The 22,742-nt window shown below is 36.3% G+C and overlaps 1 protein-coding gene across 4 annotated transcripts in view; it reads left to right on the top strand.

Annotated features, from left to right (window-relative positions):
- FANCC (FA complementation group C) overlaps positions 1-22,742 on the top strand; it is an 81,898-nt gene that overhangs the window by 16,448 nt on the left and 42,708 nt on the right. For all 4 annotated transcript variants that reach the window (XM_068667230.1, XM_068667228.1, XM_068667229.1 and 1 more), the window contains one exon: positions 2,734-2,828. In XM_068667230.1, coding sequence (XP_068523331.1) covers positions 2,734-2,828 — 95 coding nt within the window. The remainder of the gene's footprint in view (positions 1-2,733; positions 2,829-22,742) is intronic.

The following is a 22,742-nucleotide window of genomic DNA, read 5'->3' as shown; positions in this document are numbered from 1 at the left end:
GTTGCAGTTTCAACATTAATGTGTTTAAAGAGTCCAGCAGAAAGTTGGAAACATTCTTTTTTTCCGTATAATTTCCACCTTGGAGTAACTAATTTTGTTGCTTTGGATGGCTTACTTGGGTAGTGAGCGTTCTTTTGTGCTATTCTAATATCAGATATCTTGGTTCATATCCTGAAAATGGTTTTCAGTGCGTGCAACAATGGTATATTTTTCATGGTGATCACAGTTACTAGCAAAATGGAAGGAAAAAAATGCAGAAAGTTTTCTGTGGTTCTCTCTGGTCTTTTGATGCATTTGTCTTTCACAGCTGCCACAATTATATTAAAAAGGTCTATCCCATCTTATTCTTAAGCATCCTATATTTCTTCCCCAATTCTAAAGCAGTTGTGAAAAGGAAAGAGTGAACCTGGGAGTGGCCTTCAGATTATCACTGATACTTCAGCAAGAGTGACCCCTTTTCCTTATTTTCACAGATCTGTGGGAAGCTACTTCACTTGTAGCCAAAAAGTAGTTTTGACTGGGGAAACTGTGAATGTGTAAAAGTCCCTTATCTGGGGGGAACCGTTGGCATGGCTTTGATACAAACATATCCTGCTTTCAAACACAGGTTGAGGTTTGAAGGTAGCTATATCCATGTAATCTCATTATCCTGACAAAGTGTACTTTGCTCACTGAAACTTTGCTTTTATCATTTTAGCTTTTGTCATACTGATTTGCATTTCTAACAGGCAATAGTATATATAATTCACTGCTATAGTATGCAGCGAGTCTTTGTATGTAGCAAAAGTTCTTCTCAACCAGAAGTCTAATTCAGTAGTTATGTTTTTTCCCTGCCCTTCCCTGCCCTGTGAGACTGTCACTTAAATAAAAGGACATACTATATGACATACAATGACATACTACAGATCTACAGTGTAACTAGGATGAGGCAGAAGAAGGGACACCTGAACTACATGTACATTGTTCAGGATAGGTGATTTGAACTCAATTTTTTTCCCTGTCTATTTTTCAGTATGTTTTGACTTTGTAAGTTTATTTTTCTATTACTTTTTCAGTTAGTAAAGTCTGAACTTTACCAATTACTCATACTAAAATAATGTCTATTTGTAACGGTTGGAAACTTCTGTGTTTCCAAGAAGCAAAAGGTTATCATGTAGTTGTTTAAACGAGTAAGACATGTATTTTTTTTTGCTTCCCAAAATTTGCAGATTAGAGTTGTATTGGGTAAAATGTTTTTTTGAAGAAGATAGAGTTGCCTGTTCGTGTTGATGTCTGACTGCCAGTTCAATATAGTTGCAATCAAAGTCTAAGGATACTTTAAATTTCTGCTGACGAGTATGCAGGTTGTCTCTTGCTCTGATCTTAAACAATGTAGGAAATCATTAGCCTTGTAAAAACCCATATTAAAAAAAAAATCTCCAATCACACAATGTCAGAGTACCTTAAACTGTAGTCAGTTAAATGTGTATAAGAAGCCATTTCAGAGCAGAGATGCTAGTCAGTGGGAGGCCAGTGATGGCCTACAGGCTTGTTGGACATTTATTGAGGAATACTGGTTTAAATCAAAATTAACATCTCTGATCACCTGGTGAAAACACAGGCATTGCTTAATGGAGCTTTTATTTTTTCTTCAGGCTTTGCCAACAAAGCTCTTCTAAATAATACTCTTTATTACATCCTGGGTAGCAAATACACAGAAAACAGAAGAAGTCATTTGTTGAACATGATAATATTTAAATTACCTCCTAATGTAACTTCTGAAAGTTATGTGGCATTGTCTGTTTCTATCATTTATATTAAGAATAATAGCACTTATTAAGTCAATATCAAAGCTGCAATGATACATCTAGTTTTCATAGTTTGGGTTACAATTATGCAGTTTTATTCAGGGATAAAATTCAGCTTAGAGACTCCTTGTATCTGCTAAAGAACATTTAAAAAAAAAAAAGCCTATTGAAAGGAAAGTAGTGGAAAAATGGTGAGTTACGTGGCTTTTTATCTGCTTACTCCAAATAATCAGCTCTTCTATGATAATACCTGTGCATCTAAGTGGTGATAATATTGATGAGTATAGTAGGTTTTCAGAGAAGGCAACTTGTTTCCAGCAGTACGTTATGATTAAGTAAAATCTGATCTCACATTGAAGAGAAAATAGGATTTTTTCCATCAGCATTTAGGTGCTGTGCTGTCTGCAGAACTGTCATTTTCCTGAAGCACGGGGAATTCTAATATATTTTTGCAGAAAACTATGTTCTACATTCTTCCTCTGATTGATTTCATACTTGACAAACATAAATTTTTCAGAATGAGCACTTTCAGTTGTGCAGTTTGGACACCAATGTAATAACTATTTTTTTACAGCTGATTATTGTTTATTAATTATATTAATTAGATATTTAAATTAATGTTTCTTGATGATGGCTTCAAGTATTTTTTATGTAAACAATTCATTAAGTCATACATGTTTCTTAAGAACATCTAAATATTCTGTAGATTTTAATCTGACTCCTTTTAAAATGCTATTAAGGAAATGACTACAGAAGAACTACTACATATGAATAGTATTAAATGTGTTGTGCAAATCTGGTAGATTGAAGCATTATGAGTTGAGACTGATATTCGGGGCTTTATTTTTGTGGATGGATAGGAATTGTTGTGTGTAATTCTGTCTATGTTTTGATTTTACTTTCCCCCCCACCCCCAAATGTATCCTTATTTACTTTTTTTCTCTAGATGAAAGCCAGAAGACTCTGATGTGGTGCTTATGTTGTCTGTACAGCAGTGAACCACAGAACCCTGTGGAATTGAAGGCCAACAGCTGGATACGGGTAAGTGAATGAATCCTTCCCAGGACTGCTTTGAATTAAATTGATTATTTAAAGGTGCTACATCTACAGCATAGAGACACTGTCATTTAAGAAACCGTTTCAAACACAACTTCCATACATATTGCATTGAAGTGTGTACTGCTCTAATTATAACACAATCTGTGCTAGCCTGTCATTTCAAATATTAAAAAGATGTGGCATTTTAAAGTGGGTAGTTCTGATGGCTTATAGCCTAGTACGGAGTCTCTAAATCTAGTAACTGTGAATAGTGAGCAAAGACCACAACTCAGAAGGGAAGCAAGTGTTATCAAAAAAAAAAAAAAAAAAAGAAAGAAGAAGAACCTTTCAATTAGGATAAAATAAATAATCTGCTGAAATACTGTAGTTTGTTTTGAAAACAGCTTGTATTTCCTCTATAGTTTCATTCTTTTTTGCTTTTGTTTAGTCTCCTGCCTATGAAGAAGCTAATTGTATCCAAACTTTCTTCAAAGCAGTCATAGAGGGGAGGGGTAGTGCTTGTGTGTGGATTTATATTTAGCGATTTAAGGAGTAACGAATCCTTAACTTTAATCCCAAATTTAGGGGGTTTTCATAGGCACATCTGTTCATATTTTGTATATTTCCACAGTGAACCAGCAAAGTACACAAGCATGTAAATAATTTGCAGCACATTGATGCGTAATACTATACATTGCTGAATAGCAGTTTTTGGGTGCAGTGTTGTTGGTTTTTACATCTTTGCATTCTCTGTGGATTTTTATCATCATATGGTTAAAAAATTAATTGAATTGTCAATATACTTTTTATAGCTTATCGTCCTCACAACTAGTGGGACTGCAGCACCAATCTCATTATCATTTATGTAAAAAAATCAGCTTATCAGAAATTTTCATCTCTGAGTAGTTCATTTCTTAATTACTAGTTGACTTTATGCATTTCAGTTTATCTAGGTATGAATGTAATACAGATTACTATAAAATAGGTAATGGTTTTGCTATGTTTATGTTGGAAACTAGCTGTACATAACTAAGTAGTAGTCTTGATATTGGTGCAATAATTCCCAGCAGTACATTGTCACATTCTGGTGCCCCTGGGTTCTTATACGTGTGTATTTTGTGGGTTGTACACTATACCATGAAATTATCATTAATTTTATAATAACTAAAATTACTCTTATTTTCTTTCTGTTTTGAACGTTTCTCAAGAAGCATTTCAGGAGGTTAGTATACTTGCGATTGACCGTGAAGCAAAGTAAAGGATTTTTTTTAAGTCTGCTTGAACACCAAAGCAAAGCAATGCAAAAACAAATCTGTCTTCTCTTATGCATTCTTACTGGTTAGACATATTCTTCACATGGACATAGGAGATTGACAATAGGATCCACTTAGGTATTCCACAGAGAATAATTTGTCATAGTATGCATTCTTAACAGCAGCATACACATCTGCCATGGTGAGTAGGAGCTAAACCCAGGCAATGATCGTGATGTACTGATTGCTTACATTTGTGGTGATGGGAAAACATGCCATTTTAACCTAGATCATGCCATTTTAACCTATGTTTGATGTAACTGGACTGGTGGCTTTGGTGATACGAGAAAAAGCATCAAGTAAACATGAACAAACATTTAGGGATGGATGGGGGAGGGATCGCTGCTCCTGGCAGCACTGCCAGTTTAAGCTGTCCAAAGTTGGGACTGACACATAAGCATTTGATATAAGACACACTGCAGGAATTTTTCTACCCAGTCTGTGAGTTTGAATCAACCTTAAATAGTAATTGTGACTCTATGGGTCAAGAGTTAACGTAAAAGTGACAAGGAAGAGAGCATGGAGGAACTCAAAGCAATCTATTTCTGTCATTCGGCACTTCCCTAGTTGATTAAAGTGTGCATAGCATAATATGGACTGAAATGCAACAAGCTCATATTTTGATTTGAGAGAAAGAAATAACTGTTAGAAAATTTTAATTTAAAAAATAGGTTAAATAATGGAGATAGTAAAATGCACAGTATAAGGATACACAAATTGAGATTAAAAGAAAGGATATTATTACTTTCTACAGGAGTTAGAATTTCTTCTCACTTCGTCACAGTCTGGAGTGCATCATAGTGCAACCACTTATTAGAGAAAGTGGTTTTATCTCCTTTTTCAAATCAGTGTTGTAGTTCTATTTACCAGCAAATGTGATATGATAAGGACTATTGTGCTTGTTTGTACAGAAGAATGTAAGTGAAGTATTTTGTTACTCTTGAATAGTTTCTTTTTTATGAAAACAGAAATCAATATGAGATTGCAAAAGAAACATACAGTAAGTCTGCTGACCCATCTAATGTATACTGACAGTTATTTCCTCCTGATCTGTTTTATTTTCCACATTATTCGTCACAAAATATTGTCACAATGGGGGATCAAGATACTTTTGCTATAAAAACTATAATTTTGAAGTTTGTGTTGGCTGTTTTCCTAGTGGCTTGATGACCAACCTGTGCAGTGCCTTGGTCTGACCTCAGCCTTGTTCATTGTACGGTGGGAGGTCTTTATAGTGGGGATATTGACTGTCTTGTGAAGAAGATGCCAAATACAGTTGTTCACTATGGAAAAAATGACCCAAAGGTTAAAATACATAGCTGAAACTAATTCTTGGGGATGGAGAGGAAGATAATTTTGTAACAATGTGATGTAAGGAAATTTAAATCCAGAAATTACTTCTAAATAAACCTCTGATTTTACTTAAAATATTTTTAGTATTATGGAAAATTTGCCTATTCTTGGACTGAAATAATGATCCTCTAAACTAGTTAAGGTCAGTCTAGGAGGTATGCATGGTAAGCTTCCATGAGAGTGCACTGAACGGACTTCTGTGTTAGTTCTGTATACACTGATACAGGAGTTATGGAAGAGATACTGGTTTACATATAGGAACTGCTTTTCAGCTTCTGCATAACTGACCTTAACAGCAGCCTTGTCCTTTTTGCCCTGCAGCTCAGAGTTGATATTATCTCCCCAGCTTCATGCCTCAGCACGCAGTGAAGAGGAATACTTATATTTTAAAGAGGTGAAGTAGTTCACTATGTCAGCCAGCATGCATCAGAAAAATGAAGACCTCTAGGTGCACCTTTAGTCAATGCTAGTGTAACAAAACCAAAAAGCAAAACCAAACCATAAAACAAACAAACAAATACATCCAAACAAAAAGCAAGGAGTGGTTAACGGTTAGTGGTTGAACAGGCAACTTTACCTCTTCACTACTAACAGGTACATTTTAACAAGGAAAAATATTGAAGATTGACCTTTGAAGATTGCTTCCCAGTTTTATGGGTTTTTAAATTTGTATTAGATTAAAATTCTTCTCCCAAAATGCAAGGTTATACGTGACTGCAAAATGATGCTATTCAGCCAGCATAGTGGTGAATATTCTTCTTTCCTTTGTTTCCACATAAATGTCCATTGACTATTAAATTGGACCTTTGTTTTTTGTCATGGCAAGTACAAGTTCCCAAAACTACAGTTTGTGGACTGTCAGTGGTTCTTTGATGAAGGTCATTGATGGGAAAGCTGATCTGAAGTCCTTTCAGCTACTAAATTAGATTTTCAATCAAGTAGCAAAAAATGTATTTGCTGCTTGCTTACTCTTTAAATTTCTTGCCATTGTAATAGTAAAGCTGAGTTGTTTGGGAAGGAGGAAGTTAAATATGGAAAGCAAGGTAGTTGCACTTGATCCATATTATTAATCAACTTCAGAAATCAAGATGATGCATGCCTGTAAGTCCTTTGAAAGAGTCAAACGTGCAGAGAAAAGACCAGATATTTAATTAACACATGCAGCGTAAACTGCAGTGTTCTTAAAATGATATGCTATTTAAACGAATGAGAAGCTTTTCTTTTTGTTTTTACATTCTGAATTAGAATGTTGAAAGCTAGATTTCTTGTTGATGTACCAGCCTGGCGCAGTGCAGAAAGCCAAGATACACCCTGCCACAGATTTGTCACTGAATGAATCAGTTGTGACCTGGTAAAACCAGTTTATCAGAAAATGATTTAGTTTCTCCATCTGGCCTTCTCTGAGCAGAGGCTTTTGGAGCTGTATGTGTGGTGTTCTAATACAGGCTTCTGTCTGGTGGGGCTAGAATGCTTTGTTTCATTTGCAGTGCGGGTTGCTCTTACAGTGGCATTGCATCAACCAGAGATTCAAAACTACTTTTCTGAAGTAGTTTTACATTCTATTAACTTGATCACATCTCCTCCTCTCCTTTAAATTTATAAACTGTGTTTATGGATTGTTTACTGCTTTGAAATTTGTTACTTTATTACACTATCACTGCTTTTGATGTATTGTTTTGGAAGGCCATACGTATTTGTGAGAGTGCTGTAGCCTCTTTCCTTTAGGGTTTGGTAAAAACAGGAACTGTTAATATATCTTTGTTGATCATTTGTGTTTGTTTGTTTGTTTGTTTGTTTGTTTTTAAAGTTTTTTTTTCATAGTTTACTTTCCCTCAAAGGAGAGCAAAGAAATAAGGTACTGTATGTGTAATACCTTAAACATAGGGGTGGAGGCCTATAAGCCTCTGCATGTATTTTTGACCATAGTTTTGGGGCCTGGCCAGATTTTGTGTGGTTCTTTTGGTTACCTATATGCTGAGCAAGGCCACACTTTATTAATAGCCACAAAAGTATTAGATGTCCTTTATAAGAATAATTTTTAATGGCACTGTAAATATAAAGTTCCAGTTATTTTTTTTGTAAAAATACATATTTAAACTTCTGTGGTTTATCTTCATAAGATTTCTTACATATTTATCTTTTACCACTGTTTTTTATTGGTTATTTTTTAAATAGTGGATGGTATGATGCAAAATTAATATAAAAATTTCCTTCAGAAACCTTTACTTTTGTTGCATCAGTGAGCAACAAAAGTTCCTCAGCAGAATTGTGTAAAAGAAATGTTTCTATTAAAATACTAAAACTGATTTTAAAATAACAACAACAAAAACAAAACTCTTAATCTCAGACTTATCTATTATTCGTTCATTAACTTGCTGAGGTATTTCTGCTGTAAAATCAAAGTTTTGAATTATGGTCTGCAGTCCTTGCCTCTCCCTATTGTCATTGAGTTTATCTTCATGGCATTCTGCTGATCTAAACAGAGTTGATGGAAAGGTGTCAAACCACATATTTCCAAATATATTCTACCAGTAAGCAGAAACCACATTATTCTTTCCTTTGAACACTGTCAGCACTCAGTAAACAATGATAAGCACCCAATTACCTCTTTGAGAATGCAAATGTTGCCTTTTCAGATACAGCATTTCCATTTTGGCCAAATGCAGTATTTACAGGAGAACTGCAATATTTGCTTTCTGGACTTTCCCCTGAGTTTTAGCGAAATCATCTTCCTAAGTTATTTTTGAATAGCAAACACTTAAACAATTTGAAATCCATTCAATTAGTACAGTAAGTGTTTGACAGAACTGCTTATACGCAATGCTTAAATGTTTCTGGTAAAAAGGGCTTTTTGTATGTGTTTTTCTTTTTTTTTTTTTTTTTTTTTTCTTGTGGTGGTGTTTTTTTGGTTGTTGTTGTTGTTTCATTCATATGAAAACATAATGCCAAGGAGAACCTTCTGGTTAGTATCTTTTCCTTTAGCATTGATACATTTGCCACCTGTGGAGGACATTTTAAAGCATCTTGAGTGGAAGTCTTGTTTTCCAGAAGAATGGAAGGGCATATCCTCGTCTTTCACATGCCAATATTTATGTACCCTAACGTTGTATTTGTTCATTCTAAATTTGATAGAGGTCTGTCTATTGTATCTTTGAATTGTATTGAATTGATTTTCAGTGGGTTGCCACTCCTCAAATAAGCCAGAACAAGAAATTTACTGCCAATTAAGCACAGGATGTTTGAGATTTTTAGTGATGTTCTCCGGATGACCTGTTTTTTTTTTATGATCATCTTGACTTTTTCATTAAGCTACAATTTTAATTGAGTTGGTTCAGTTAATGAAGCACTGACCTTTCACCCCTAGTTCTGAATCTGTGCCAGTATTTTCAGCAAAATGTTCTTTTAAGGTCTTTGCTTTCTGTGCAGCAGTATTTGGTTTTTATACAAGAGCATTCACTTAATGAATGTCATTCTAATCTTGCTATGTATGTGTAATATCGAAATGAATTAACCCATCATTGGAAGGATGGTCTCTCAGTGATGGCTGAAAATGGAAACATCTGTGATTTACGTCTTGGAGCAGTTGCACCTGCATTGAAATATGTTGTTACCTCTCACTATAAATTTGGACTTCTGTGTGGTTTCCCTTTCTTCCTTGGCTGTGAAGTGCTTCTTGACTTGTATTTTCCATCATGCAGCTAATAAGTACTACCAGATTTGTCATTCTTAATAGTTTAATTTAGTGACATATTTTGAATATGATACATTTGGATATTTAGAAATAGCAGAAAAAGAAAATTGTTATATAAAAAAAAAAATAAAAATCAGGAGTTCTGCAAAGTGAAACTTCTTAAAATTTTAGGATTCAAGTAGACTTCCCGTTTTGTCTGCTAGGGAAGAGTTGCTCATCTTTGATTTATTGTGAGTCTGTGAGATTATTTACTTACTTCAGAAACTGAAATAGAAAGTACTACAAGAAAAAAGAGTGATAGTAGATATGGATGGAGTTACCGGCAAGTTACAAAGAATAGATGAAAAAAAAAAAAAAAGGAAAATTAAGGAAATTAAGGAAAGGTTGGAGACTGTGAAAGCATGTGTACTTTCATGTATTTTGGCTTTTATCTGAAATTATTTGCCTCTGAAAAATCATTTCATTTAGTGTTTTCTGTGTTTCCAGAATAAAGAGGACAAAAAGGCATCACATGAAAACATGAAGGAACTGAAAAAGACTAGATTATCTATGAGAAATACAGAGTTTCTCAATATATTTTTATAAACGTATCTGAAAGCTGTTTTGGGAAATGGAAGAAGAAAAAGGGGGATCGACTCTGTATTTCTCATTGTATCTTCTTCATGTGTCTGCTTTGTGGAACAAAGTTTAATTTGAGGGATATATACCTCATATGTATTTGTTAAAATGCAGTATGCAGCATATGTAGAAAGAGATTGTTTAGAACAGCACACAATTGTTCACAGTAAATAATAATGACAACTTTCTTGCTTATTTTGATAGCTTCTACCTTACAACCAGTAGTGTATATTCTTACATACCAGCAGATGGCATTCTTCATATTATATACAGGTATGCATATGTTTATATTAATAAGTACACAGTTTTCCATTTCACGGCCTTCTGGTACGTATTCTTCAAAGAGAACATCTACATTTTCTTTTTATAGCGTTTCTCTAGATTAGAATACAACTTCACTGTTGTCCAGTTTGTGTGTCTTAGCTGTCTGATACCTGCACGAGTGAGAACTCTGTTTAAAGATTTCTTGAAATTGTTAGCAACAACAAATTCAGGATACTCACTAATAGGAAAATTATTTTAATGCTCTTCCTAATTTCCTGTATATGTAATGCATGCAGTGAACTGTTTTTTGCTTTTCTTGCCCATAATTGTTCCAGGAATGAGGAACAGTTCTACCCATGTTTTTACTTGTTATGATGATTGTGGCTAATTTCTTTTATTTAATTTAATTATTTATTTATGAATCTGGGACTTTGAGAAACTGTTTTGTTAAACACTGTAAACAAACAGTTTAGAATACGTTTTTGGTTCTGAAGTGGTTACAATGAACCTATCATGCAAATAAGTTTAAAAGAAAGAATCAAAATAAACAACGATTTCTTTCCTCCAGCCTCCTCCATCCATCACTGTTATAAAGTTACAGGTAATATACTGAATAGTGCAGGTTTTTTGTAGCTCCCATTCTCTGTTTTCCCTGCTCAAACCTTACCATTTCCAGTTTTATGACAGTGGCCCATTTTTGTATGGCCATGCACTGTACTTTTAAGGACAAAGCCTCTATACATATCAGAATTTTGTTTGTTTGTTTGTATGTCATCATGTTACTCGTTTTGCTGCTCCCATGGTTTAATTTATTCAGCTCCCTGTTCTACTGGAGTCGTTTTCAAAGGTTTATTTGTTGTCGGCATCAGACTGTCCCCACAATATTGGATACAACAAAGCATCCATTCTTTTTTTTCTGATACCTTGTTAAGAGTAAGCCTTTTGCAGTGCATTACTCCAGCCTCTCCCAAAACATAAGGAGAATTACACCACTGAACACCAGTAGATGGCACCCTCTTTATTAAGTGATTACCAGTATGTACATTCGCACCAGTGTGCATATATAAATGAACGTGCATTCTCACTCACTGTTTTTAAACAGTAATTATTTTAAATGTTGCTATGGATTAACAACAGCCTCCTTGCCCTTCCCCTTGAGGGTGCTGAATAGTGTTCGTTATTACTCGATAGGCACAGGCCAGGCCCCAGCAAAGCGCAGCATGCTGTAGCTCTGTGGAAGCGTGCCAGGGTCAAGGCATACTTCTTCCAAACATTCTGTCAGTTCTTTAGAGCTCCACACTTGTTCTGGGATGAATTCCCAAACCATTGGAGGTGACAGCTGTGATAGATACCTGCACACATCCTCCCACGCTGCTTGCCACCTATAACCAACCTGCCTCAGGGCAGATCTCTGGGTGGTATTCTTAAACAGTTGTTTAACCTTAAACAAAACCAGAAACATGTTCAGGAAACATAGCAATAGGAATATACTGGTTTGAACATCCCAAGGATATTCAGAATTCTTAAGGGCTATTGTAACTATCTTGGAGAAGGGCAAGGTGAAAATTAACTCCATCCCAGCTGAAACCAGGCATTCTTCTAACTCATGATTCACCAGAAAACTGAAACACTTTGAACTTAATGTAATTTTAGAAATGTTTTTGTTATGCAATGCAATTATTAATATGCTCATTATTCATAAAATTTAATCCAATTTTAAATCCCACATCGGCTCATATCCTGTGGGCAGGATGGGAAATGCAGATTTTGATGGTGTTTGTAAATTGACAAGCCATTGAAGCAGTGTCCAAGAAACCTGAATGTTGTGTTTGACTTGAAAGTCAAGGAATGATGAGAAAGTATGTCCCTAAATAGGAAAAGATGATTTAAAAATGCTCTTCAGATTTAAAGGGAAAACATAAAATATACCGCTACTCAATTCTGTCCAAAATTCTGATTGCATAGTTTTGTGTGTGTGTGTGAAACTAAATGTGCAGGGTTTTTTTGTTTAGTTTGTTTTTGTGTTTGTTAAGTTGATGTGTTTAATTAGGAAGTTGACTAAAGAATAGCAAACATACCTGAGTGAATGCAGTTATCACAACAGTTAAACTGATGTTTTTCCCATTGTTTACTTCAGTAAAAAAAATAATCAGAAGTGTTTATTCCCCCTAGTTCCTAGGTCAGCCCATCTTGCTATATGAGAAAAATTAAATATGTAGTCATGACAATGACTATAATATTTTTTTGCTCACCTAGTCCAGTTCTCTTGATATGTAGTGCATATGCACACTGATGGACTAGATTACAGGAGGAACCTGAAATGGGTATCTGAAGAACACTTTGTTCTATTGCTTATTATTTTTTTTTCCAATTATTTATAATAGCATGAATTAAAAAGCTATTTTGACTGAAGATAGAACAGCTTTATGCCCCACCCTAAGAGAGCTGAAAGAACATATAAAAGACTCAGATTTTCTGATCTGTATCAAAACCCAGAAAAAGGAGAAGATAGTCCTCCTCTTCATAATTATTGCAAGTAAATTAATTGATGTTTTAGAACAATTTTAAGTTGATTCAACTGGAGAAAGTTAGGTGAATTCTTATTACAGACATATATACAAAAGCTATACACATATTGTGTAAAATGAAACATAAAAATTAGATATTTTAGGCGGGGAATGCATAGGGAAAGTGCAATTATTAAATTATTTAAAAGTTTCTAAATAATACAAAGTGGAAAGAAAATCAGTCTTACGGACTTGAGGGTGGAATCACTAGTAAGAGATCACAATGTGATTAGGATATGGGATAAATGGTGAGCCACACTTCAGCAGATATAAACCTAACTTCTGATGTTAGGTTAACTTATTCATTAAACAGCAATTTGACACTTAAAGTTTTGTCAAAACTAACCAAACAAGCTTGTGTCAGTTAAAACCAAAGCATGGGGAGATGGAGCACTCATTTTGTCAGGGTCCCCTGACAAATCAAATCAAATCTGACAGGGGAAAAACAAAATGGTGATTTGAAAGGGCATGAATATCTCAAAACTCTGGGCGGTGCCTCATAACTTTCGTCAGGAGCTTGGGCAGTGGGCGAAAATAGAAAAAAGAAATAGATCTCCAGGACAGAAGAGTAATATTCAAAGTGCTTATGCTTCTATGATTCTTTTCTGAAGGCTGGCTATTCTGAAGAACGCTTGACTAGTACATTTGTTGTCCATGTACAAAAATAATGTAAGCTAAAACCACAAGTTAAATATTTTAAGAGAGTATATCTGATAATGACACACAAAGAGAAATGCATCTGAAGGAGTGACTGATGCCTGATATTAAACTTGCTGTAACATCAGGGTTTAATAGTTGTTCTCAGGGAAACAAAGCAAATGTTTTCAAGTTCAGCCCTCTCCACAGGGAAAACTGCTTCTGTTTCTTTGTCTGTCTTTTGGGTTGGATACAACAGTCAGTTTGTCTCTCCACTGCAGTAACGTGTTTGAAAATACAGAAGTTCTATGATACTGGAAGCAAAAAAGTACAAAACTCAATGACGAAGAGCAGGATCAGAAACTCCAAAGCATTTTTGAAAGAAACAGAACTTTAGAGTTAAGTGAAACAACCAAAAATACCTTTGCATAAACATAACATACCTGTGGAGAAGCATATAGCAAGACAGGCTCTACTAAGAGGAGGGCTATCATGTGTGCATGGACAGTGTAAAGTCTTCTGAAGGGATCTTATGTATTTAAGTTGTCTGAATCTTCAATGTATGTGTAATGATGTGAGAAGCTGTCTAACAAATATGCGCTTGTTAAGAGTTTGAGAAAAAGAAGATACATTTAAGAGAAGAATCCTCTAAGCTTGTGATCATCTCTGCAAAAGAAGAGATGGTATCACTGCAGTCATGTTGCAGCCTTGCAATTAAAATGGGCAACTACTACTATTTGTATCATGGGCCTAACAAAAGTGAGTAAGAACTCCTACTCTTTCACAGGCTTTACTTCATGCAGTAGAACATTCATCTTTTTTCTTTGTGGGAGTCAAACTTCAGCTGAAATGATAATAATCCAATTATGGGCATTTTGGAGAAAAAAAAAGTCTGAGGATAAATATAATAGTCAAACACTTTTCATCTCTAAGTATTGCATTTACAAACCTAAATTTGGACCTTGGAGATAATTGGTGTTTACTGGAAAATCCAATAAGCATTTGGAAAAACATCAGTGAGGCAAAACTTGGAGGTAGCTCAACTATTTTAGTGTCATACCTAAGAGTATTAAAGGCTAATTGAAAATACATGTTGGTTGCACCTTGTGAGGTTGAGTATTGAGTCCATAATGTGACAGATGAAGCTCAGCATAGATAAATGGAAAATGCTACACGTGTGGGTGTGAGGGAGCACCAAGTCTAGACTGCTCCACAGGGCAAGGTGAGCCAGGATCCAAGGGTAACAACATGGCAGATGTGGCTGTGGTGTTTTGCAGAAATGGTACTCTATACAGAGTTTGCATGGTATGTAGACTAGAAGAGCAGGGCAGCTCCAGTGACAGTAACCAAGCTCAGCCATGGGGAGAGTGATCACCAGGGCAAGATCATGGTGATGAGGTAGGTTTGAGGTCAAGCCATCAAGTCAAGGCCATGGGCCAGGCTCTGGTACCTGATCTGGTACCACAAGTATACCTGCAGCATACCTCAAGCAAGGACCAAAGCCAGTGCTTAAATGTGGTTTCTAGCAAGGTCAGGAGGAGCCAGCTTAGTCCAAGTCTTGCTCACACAGCGCTGTGTCAGAGCTGGCCTGGAGCACAGGTGGCCAGGCCCCTATGAAGGGGAGGGCAAGGTGGCTGCAGAATGGACAGTCAGACCCTTAGGTGATCGTTATTGCTCAGGAATAATGATCTTGTAATAAGAATAATGTCTTGGAATAAGAATAGATATTTCTGTGAAAATGCCACCTATCAGTAGATGCTATTCAAGAGAGTATCATGACAGGAATGGGAAACAAAAGAGAAAATACTTTGTGCTCCTTAAGAAAATGATGACAGTGGTAGTCTGTGTCATGAGTAATTGGTGCAGTTTCTTTGTCACCATTTTGAAAAGAGCACTAGAGGTAGAAGAAGTGAAGGGATGAGCTGTAAATACAGTTAAAGGCATTGGATAGCCTCTGTCTGAGGAATGACTAAAAGGACATCGCTGTTGTCATGTGCTGGTAAAGGGACAGAGGTTGGAGTTTTACTGTGTATGTAACTTGTACAGTTTTGTTGGTGTTCTGGTGATGTTACTATGACTTAAGTGTAGGAAGGTTTTTTTGTTGATTTACATGGCGTATGTGGGCACTGTGATGACTCTATATATTAATGACAATTCTTAGGCTACATTTATGGTTACAGATTGTTCACCTTGAAAAAAATCCCATACATAGAATAATATATCAGAGGTATGTAAAATCCCAGAAGTTTTAGAGAGGGTCAACAGCAAATGAGTTAATTCTTCAGTGGGCTCCAATATAAGGATCATTAGATGAGAAGTAATAGGTTGAAAACTAGAATTAGTATTTCTCTGTGTAAGATATAGTCAAACCATGGATGAGATGGGATACACAAAATGGTGTTGGTTTTAGTTCACTGAAGACAAATTCACTAACGGTTACAAAGTAGAAAGGTACTGCTTCCAGTTTAAGAAAATCCTCAGCTGCAAGATGTTAAAACTGTCTGTAGGACATAGGACAATACAATTAGATGCCTATTCTTTTCATACAAGTTTTCCTAAGGTTTCTGCCTTTACCTGCTATCAGAGACGAGATACTGAGTAGATAGTTACTTGTTTGGTAATTAATGCTCCTGTGTAATTAAAGTTGTCTTGTTTCAAACATACCATATGTAGTAATTGTTAAAGGTAGCATTAGAGAATGTAATTTAAGAGAGCAAGAATGTGATAAAAGAATACTAGTTCAGAAGGACACAACAACATAGCTCTAACTACTGTTTGAGAGGACAAAGGGAGGCTATTGCAGTACTCTGCTGGATTGTGTAATGGTTGTCATGGTGGTTCTTTGAAGGCATTGGAGAAAAATATTTTAAAAGAGATAAATAAATCTTATTTTCAGATTATGGAATTCTTAGTTATGGTAGAGATGTTTTAGACTGTTCTGAAATGGATATGACATGATACTGAGAAATCTGTTAAGGCCTACTTCAGACGCTGAAAATGCAGGGCAAGTCAAGAGAGAATCCCCTAAAGCTGTGTAGGCATAGAAATAAGTACTCTTCAGAAAAAATAATCTTTGATTATTGGTCTGTTTCCTATAGATAGCCTCCATATAAGATACTGTATTTAATAAGTTCTTTTTTTTTTTTCCCTGACCACTTCTTTGTAGTAGCTATAGCATATTCAGTATATATATGGCATTTAAATTGCTTCTGTGCAGCGTATTAGTAGGCCACACATAAGTTCTTGAGTTTGCTGCACTACTGATATTTTTTTGTTATTATTTTTTGACTGAGATTTCCTTCAGGTCTCACTGTTGCATCACATGATTTTTGTGTCATACATAATGAGGTTTCTACAGTTGTAAATTAGAAGATCTAAGAGTACAGTTTCCAAAACTTTGCTTGAAAAATCTTACAAGGGTGTGGGCAAGTTAATTTTCCTATATGTTTCAGTAGCTGCTTGTACTGAGACACAACCGGACAGTAGCACACTGAGAGAAGGAGCTCTGCAAGGGTCAGTAAAAAGGATTTACAGTGAGGAAGCGGAATGGATTATTATGTATGATTTTTTTTCTGACCAAAGGTCACAATGTCTGCTGCTCCAGCACTGTCGGGCTAAGAGGAAGGATACCTGGTTACTTGATCCTTATTGCACTGTTTTCTCACCAGTTTCCTTCTGTTTCCATATTCCAGATTACCTTTTCCTCTCTTGTTTCTTTTTTGATATCATACTGATTTTACTGATTTCATAGAATGGTTTCAAATGTTGTCTTGAGATGATTATTTTTCTGCCATGAGTACTCTGTATACTTTGGGAAAGAACCACTTTCCAAGTAAATGCTGTATTTCATATGAGATGTAGAAAGAATGAAGTATGAGATGTAAAAGATGTACAAGGTTTCTTCACTGTCTCTTTTAACTGCTCCATTCTAACTAGCCTGTAAACTTTGGTACCAGACTGGATGTTTGTTTTTCCTTGTCTCAGCATGTTCTGCTAAACCTTTGATGTGAGATGCTGTTGTCCCAAGTTTCTCTTAGGACTCCAAGAAGATCGTAAGTCACAAGACTTCCTAGCCTCCAGAATTTAATGCCAGTGTTTATCTTTGGTTTTATAAAGCTTTTCTTTTTTGTCTTAACTAATCAGTTGGCTTTTTTTTTTTTTTTTGAGGAACAAGGACCATCTATCTCCTTGTCCAACTCTTTATCTTCTGCTTTGGGTAGGAATACGTTATTGTAACGTATTTTGTTACCCCACCAGGCAGTGTCATTCATCCTTCTGACACAGGGTGAGATGATTCACTAGTCTTGGTGATAAAACAGAAATCATTTATCCTGCTTTTAACCAGCAAAAAAACCTCAGCACTACCCTGAAATTCAAATGAAAATAGAAACATTCAAAGCAGAAAACTGCACATTCTTTCCTTTCCATTTGAGCTTTGAAATCTGAACACTTTCTTTTTTCTTCTCATCCAGCATGATGAGCTGCCTTATTGCACCATGCTACTATAAAGCTCTGAAACAGAAATTATTCTGGCAGATGAAAGAAGCATCTTATGTTGTAGAGAGTGTGTCACAGTGAAGGTGAAACCCATTCTTTAGGGCATTCTCTGTCCAAGCATTCTGTCCTTGGTCTAATTCTTAAGAGGTCTACACAGGGACTCTGGATAACTTAATTCCATCTGTTACATTGGCTAATCTGCAGACATTATGGACTGCTACAACAAATAAATAAAAGAGGGGTATACTAATATATATAGTAATGCAGCTGTTTTTCTGCCACATAGAGTTTCAAATTCCAATCTCAAATTCCCTTTATGAACGCACTCTTGCTGTAAGTATCAGCACTTCATAACAGCTCATGCCTATGATCAGACAATTAGCTTTCCTTAGCACCAGTGGCTTTATGAAAGTCTTCGTATCAGTGAGTATCTCAGGAGATTTACTCTCTTTCATCAAGAGAAATAGCTGTGAGAAAGTGCATCCAGCAGCTCACGTTCACGTACATGTTATATGTATGGAGCATCATAGTTATTTAGGCAAACAATGAAATGTTTTTTCATTGTTTCAAATTGTTTTTCATTGTTTCAAAACAATGGACAGATCATCCTGTCCAGCTGATAGTGGGTAATAATTATTTTACTTAAATAAAAGCAATAATAAAACATAATGTTATCTGAACTAGGCAATAATGCATACTGTGAATCATCAAATCCATTTGTCTGTCATTTCTCCTTGATTCTATCAAGTTATCTTTATAAGATTATGAGCTTGAAAACAAGAATGATATCTTCTGGGTTATTTTCCATGACTGAAGGTTTTCTGAGATGCACTATTTTGCCTCAGCGATGACCAAGAGATCATTTTGCCGATGACAGCAAGCTGGAGGAAAGGGATGCCATTCAGAGGGACTTTGACAGGCTTGAGAGGTGGGCCTGTGTGAACCTCATGAGGTTCAACAAAGCCAAGTGCAACATCCTGCATCAGGGCTGGGTCAATCCCAAGCACAAATACAGGCTGAGCAGAGAATGAGAAGGAGATGAGAAGGACCTGGGGGTATTGGTGTGAGAAGCTCAACATGAGCCAGCATCCTGGGCCACATCAAAAACAGCATGGCCAGCAGGGTGAACGAGGTGATTCTCCCCTCTACTTTGCTCTTATGAGACCTTATCTGGAGCACTGTATTCAGCTCTGGGACCCCCAGCACAAGAAGGACATGGACATATTAGAACGAGTCCAGAGGAAGGCCACAAAGATGATCCAAGGGGCTGGAGCACCTCTCCTGTGAAGACAGGCTGAGGGAGTTGGGGTTGTTCAGCGTGGAGAAGAGAAGGCTCTGGGGAGACCTCACTGCAGTCCTTCCTTACCTAAAGGGGGCCTAACAGGAAAGCTGGGGAGGGACTCTTTGTCAGGGGGTGGACAAAAAGTAGGACAAAAAGTAATAGCTTTAAACTGAAAGAGGATAGATTCAGATTAGATATAAGGAACAAATTCTTCACTCAGAGGGTGGTGAGGCCCTGGCACAGGCTGCCCAGAGAAGCTGTGGGTGCCCCATCCCTGGAGGTGTTCAAGGCCAGGCTGGATGGGGCTTTGGGCAGCCTGGTCTGGTGGGAGGTGTCCCTGCCCATGGCAGGGGTGTTGGAACTAGATGATGTTTAAGGTCCCTTCCAACCCACAACATCCTATGATTCTGTGATTTTGCCTGGAACTTGTCCCCATCTGTTGGTCAGAGGCTGATACACCTTCTGTCCCACACCTCTTTTTCCCCAGGATCAACATTTTTTTTTTCAGTGTTTGGTTATCATGCAGTTTCTTTGTACTCAACTGCATATCCTTTCTGTTTATGGATCAGTAGACCACCTGGCTGTTTTCTTCTCTGAGACACACTTATATGCAGAAAATGTCCATAAGGGTGGCACATTCACTTAGTATTTCCTGTAGGAGTGCTAATGTAGTCAAAGAGATTGAGGCACACTCCACCAGAAGTTAGGCCTCAATCCAGTATGTGTGGGATAATTGCTTGAAGCTCTGTTCGTACCCTAACCAAACAACAGATCTTCATGGAGGCTTACTGAAACAATACTGTCCTTGGCAGAATATTTTGTGCTAAGACCAAAGTCTCTCACAATGTGACTTTGCATACTGGTAAGTCCTCAAACGTGAGAGAAGATTTTCTCTTTACACCATGAAGATCTGTAGGTTGTTACACATTTACTCAACTTCCTTAGTGACCTCTTTCTTGTAGGTATTGAATTTAATAGGGTGTATACTCCCCTTCTGAGGGCATACACCAACAACAAGGTAAGGCAGGGTGTGATAAGCTCTTTTTGCGAAACAGTTCCTTTTCTTTGATTGTCATTTCATGGAATATGTGCCAGCACATCTCAAAGGAACTGCAATTGCACTGTATTTTGTAGTTTTTGGAAGAAAGGCAATGACATTACTGGAAAATGAGCTTTGTTAAAAAAAGCTCTTTTGTCCGTTTTTTAGTGTTGTTGCTAGTAATTTTGGTTTAATACAAATTAAATCATGATTTTGGAAGATAGTATTCTTTCTGATCATTTTTTCTGTAACATATTAATAAAGACATTAAGTTATACATGAAGATATATATTGTACACAGGAATTAGGAGAACCTTTTCTAAGGTGAAGAAAATTAATTTGATTTTGTGGTCAACATACTTGTTTTTTAATAAGACTGTCTATATACTAGTTTTATTTATGTTCACACTTTGTTAGACAGTTAATCTAGGGCCAAATCTACATTTTCTATGGAGAAAGAATAGCTGTGGACCTTAGCAGGAGATCTATGTGACTAATTCTTTGCAGGAACGCTTCACAAAATGTTATTAAGAAAGAACATGATACATTAAGTATAATCCAGATATAATATTTAATTATTATTTTTTTTTGTTTAGTATTCTCTTACCTTTTATAGGTAATTCTAAGGTAACATGAGGAAGATGAGTGGAAAGTGGGAGATTAAAAGCTAAACTGAAATATCTGAGTTAAAATTATGAACATACTTCCTTTGTTATTATTGAGAAAGTTAAAGGAAAAATAATGCTTAATAAAACATAAGGTTTAGAATGGATTTATTACAAATACATTGTTTGAAACTTTATTTTTGTTTTTCTTCCTTCTAAATTAGTAATGTTCAGACTAAAATAAATAAATAGACTGCTTCTTATGTTTGTAACAGTATTACTGTAATATTTAACCATAGGTAAAACAAAGATAATTAGAAGGGAATGCCAGTTTAGGAGAGTAGGGGAGGAGTGGACTGGGGGATCTGTTTTTTCCTAGCAGTTGTGGGAAGAGGGAGGTCTGTGTTCCAGGGGGCATGCTTCCAAGAGAGAAATGGAAAATGTTAAGTCTCCTGGAGGCCAAAGTAGTTCAAAGTTACTTAATCACTTTCTGAGACTCACTTTTGTGGTTTTAGGGATCTTATGGCTTTTTTGGTATGTTTGGAAAAGAGGAGTTGTCATTCCTCTTCTAACCTGTGCAAATAATCATCAGGAACTTTGATCACTGCAAAGGCTGTAGTGTATTTGTCCAGATGAAAGACATCTGATGGTAATTATAGTATGTATCTTGTTTATACTTTTCCTATTCACTCTAGCTGTGTTTTTCCCCTCATCCTTCAGCAGTCTTTGTGGCACTTTTCCTCAGTCACTATATGTGGAACTTAACCTTGCCTGTAATCAAAGGCTTGTATCAAAGAGAGTCTGAAGACATTTCCACAGGAAGTGGTCTAGAGTGGGTGGAGACGAATGGGCTTTTAACCAGTCATTGAATTTTTTTGTTCAGCCTTGCTTCTGGTACGTCCTTCTTCCCTTCATTGCTCGGCAGTGGCACGCTGTTCAGTGTAACACTTCATATTTATAGTCAGTAGACAATCCATGCTTTTCACCAGAGCATCTGTGCAGCCAACTCCAGGCAAAATTGTGGAAACGGTACAGGCTACCTCATAAATTTGGTAGGGAAGAATGCAGAAACAGCGATGTGTTGTGTTTCCGGCAACAGCATCATACTGCCTAGTTTTGTGTGATAGAGCACCATACAATATCAGGAGAATGAACTGAATAAAATATTCAAATTTCTGTACTACTTAAAGCAGAAATCAAAATTTGAAATAAAATTTTCTAAGAGAACTGCAGCTTATTTTGATGTTTTAGGCTTTTTTTTTTTTTTTCTTCTTCTTTTCCCTTAAGTAGTTGTTACAATGAGCATTCTGAAAGGGAGAGGGAGAAGTTGTAATGCATTTAAGTCTTAGGATCTTCGGAAATGTTCAGTGTGTGTAATCACTTAAAGAAGTAGCAGATGGAATTGTAATACTTCAGCACTCTCTAGGTATATGTCTTGTCCACAAGTCACATAGCTTTTGTGCTTTAAAGATGTAAAGTTACAACTTAGCTTATTGTAAAATGCAGGGTGAAAGGATGATGTGTCAGTATATCTTCTGATAAGAAAGTTAAAGTTTTGGTCGTAGATCTGCTTTCGCTATGGCACTGGCTATACTGTAAGGCAAAATGTTTTCATAAACTTAAAACACAAGTATTTAAAGTATCCAGTTTTCAAGCCATTTGTGCACATTAAAAATAACTTGCTATTCGTGTTCAATGGTTTTCTTGTTGGACAATGTAGGGGGACTTGCCGCAACACATGCAATAGATTATAAGAAGACTGCAAGTATAATAATTACAGCATGGAGCAGACTTTGCTGGCAGATACTAGAACGTAGAACTCTCTTTAATCATAGTGCTTCCCATAGTGTGGGTGGTCACAGTCTACAGACATTTCAGTCAATCCATTCTCCGTGCAACAGTGGTTGTAAAACAGAACTGAAGTAAACAGCATTCCACAGACTTTCAGGGTCTTTTAATTTTGAGAAAGTATAGCTTCTCTTTGGCCCTTCCTTTGGTCTGTTTGCTTCTGTCAGCTGTAACCACACAGGTTATGCTTCCTACCAAATCAAT

Source organism: Anas acuta, chromosome Z (genome assembly GCF_963932015.1).
Source record: "Anas acuta chromosome Z, bAnaAcu1.1, whole genome shotgun sequence".
NCBI classification, from domain to species: Eukaryota; Metazoa; Chordata; class Aves; order Anseriformes; family Anatidae; genus Anas; species Anas acuta.
The sequence above is the reverse complement of the archived record's forward strand: the minus strand, read 5'-3'. Positions and strand labels throughout refer to the sequence as shown.